Source organism: Diaphorina citri, unplaced genomic scaffold (genome assembly GCF_000475195.1).
Source record: "Diaphorina citri unplaced genomic scaffold, Diaci psyllid genome assembly version 1.1 scaffold9129, whole genome shotgun sequence".
NCBI classification, from domain to species: Eukaryota; Metazoa; Arthropoda; class Insecta; order Hemiptera; family Psyllidae; genus Diaphorina; species Diaphorina citri.
The window spans coordinates 1-2,534 of NW_007386503.1; the positions used below are offsets into that span (position 1 = coordinate 1).

The 2,534-nt window shown below is 42.8% G+C and overlaps 1 protein-coding gene across 1 annotated transcript; it reads right to left on the minus strand.

Annotated features, from left to right (window-relative positions):
- Positions 1-225: 225 nt before the first annotated feature.
- LOC103522539 lies at positions 226-1,971 on the minus strand (the record flags this gene model as incomplete). The annotated part of the gene is made up of 1 exon (XM_008487640.1): positions 226-1,971. A coding segment is annotated over exon 1 (1,746 nt), but the record flags the coding sequence as incomplete, so codon positions are not given.
- Positions 1,972-2,534: the final 563 nt, after the last annotated feature.

The window sequence follows — 2,534 nt, forward strand, 5'->3', positions numbered from 1 at the left end:
ATCGATTGTTGAATGGTTGCTCCGGAAGCCGCACTGAGTGTCTTCAATGTGAGATTGGATAAAAGGGAACAGGCGGTTATAGATTATGCGTGCTAGAAGTTTACCGGGCACAGATAACAAAGAAATCCCTCTGTAATTATCGCATTTTCGTTTGCTTCCTTTTTTGTGAATAGGGACCACTACTGCAGTTTTCCAGTCCTGAGGTAGATTTTTTTCTGACCATACTTTGTTGAGAAGTGTGTGAAGACATTTGATTGTTGTTGTTTGTCCTCCTTTCAACAGCTCTGTTGTTATGAGGTCTTGTCCTGGGCTCTTGTTGTTCTTTAATTGGCTGAGAGCTTTTGCTATTTCCATTTCCGAGGGTGGATCATCATTTGGTAGCTGTATTGTGGATGTGGTAATGTTAGAGTTCATTATTATCTCTAGCTGGTCTAGTTCTATGTGAGTGTCTTGGTTTAGGAGATTGTCGAAATGTTCTTTCCATCGTGAAAGTTGTTGGTTTTTATCTTTCAGTGCTATTCCTTGGCTGTCTTCTATTATATTAAGCGCTTTTTTGGTAGGCCCAATAACTTCTTTTATTGAGCGATAGAGGTTGAAGGAGTCATTTGTGTTCATCATAGCTTGTAGCTCATCCGTCTTTTGAGTCCACCATTTCTCTTTTATCCTGCGAACTTCCTTTTGACACTTTTTCCGGGCAGAGATGTATTTCTTTTTCATGGTCGAGCTTGGCGCTGCTATATAGTTGTTGTGAGCTTCTCTTTTCTTTTTTAGTGCTTCTTCAATGAGACTATCTGATTCATCGAACCAATCTGCTTTTTTATATTTCTTTGTGCCGAGGATGTCAGAGGCTGCTTTTATTGTGGCTTCTTTGAAGTTTGTCCATGTGGGTTCAACACCTTGTACATTGTCTGTATGAATGTTTGCATCTATTTCCGACTGGTATTGTATCTGGATTGCTTCGGTTTTCAGCTTTTTTGTATCATAGGTTCTCCGGGTTGGTTTTGGAGCATGGTGATACCTTCGTAGTTGTAACTTGAATGTAGCTCTGACAAGGTGGTGGTCAGTCTCGCACTGAGCTCCTCTCATGGATTTGCATCTTAAAACATTTGGGGCATCTCTGGCTCTGGTTATGATGTGGTCTATTTGATGCCATTGTTTTGTTCTAGGATGTTGCCATGTGGTCTTATACTTGGTTTTTTGTTGGAAACACGTGTTCGTAATGCGCAGATTTTGTTGTATGCACACGTTTAAAAGGCGCAGGCCGTTCTCGTTGCGTGTTCCAATGCCGTGAGGTCCGATGGCATCTTCCATACTGTTTTGTCTTCGTCCCACTCTTGCATTGAAGTCTCCTGCCAAAATCAATCCGCTTTTCTTAGGTATTTTCGCCAGCACTGAGTTAAGTTCTTGGTAGAAGGATTCAATGGTGTGCGGATCAGAATTCAAGGTGGGGGCATAGCATGCAATGAATGTGGTTTCAGTGTTTCCATTGTGTATTTGCACACTCATCATACGATCACTATAACAGTAAGGAGTAGACACGATCCCTTTCTTCATAAGTTCTGTGCGGACACAGATTGCCACTCCATGGTAATTTGGTTTGTCATCTTCACAGCCCGACCAGAGGTATGTGTAGCCGGCGTTTGTTTCTTCTAGTTTACCTGAGTTTTTCAGATGTGTTTCCTGAAGCGAAGCGATATCTATTCTGTAGCGCTGCAGTTCTCTGGCAATGACTGCTGTTCTTCTAGGTATGTTTGCTGTACTTTTATGTTGTGAATCTAGTAGCGTTTTGATGTTCCAGGTAGCAACTGTTAGGGTATTGCTTTTGTTGCTGGAATTTCTGGGTGTTGTATGAGGGTTATCTGATAATGTTGGTGTGCCTCCCCCAGAATCCATGAGGCAGACGGAGTCCGTAGAAACCGTGTGAGATTGGCTCACCTGGGGTAATGAATCCGTAAGTTTTGTACTCAACATATTTTTTCAGATAAGGGGGTTTTTTTTGTAGAAGGTAGGGCTCAGAGCATGTGCAATGAGTTGTTTTGAGTGGTCCAGGCTTGCAACCAGTCACACTGTCGATCCACTCCGCCCAGTAGATCCCAGTAGCAGGCTAAATGAGACCGTAGCGGAGGGGTCCGGTTTTCCTTCAGAGTTTTCCTTCTCCTAGTCTGTTTGGTCCGCGGGAAGTATTTTATTTCCTTCCAGCCCTCCATCCTTGCGGTGTGTGCAATACAAGGATGACGAGCACCCCCTATCCGCCACCTGGGGACGCGCTCCGTAGGGGTTACAGACTCCCCCGGGAGACATACATACATACATACATACATACATACATACATACATACATACATACATACATACATACATACATACATACGGGTTTTTTTTGTAGAAGGTAGGGCTCAGAGCATGTGCAATGAGTTGTTTTGAGTGGTCCAGGCTTGCAACCAGTCACACTGTCGATCCACACATACATACATACATACATACATACATACATACATACATACATACATACATACATACATACATACATACAT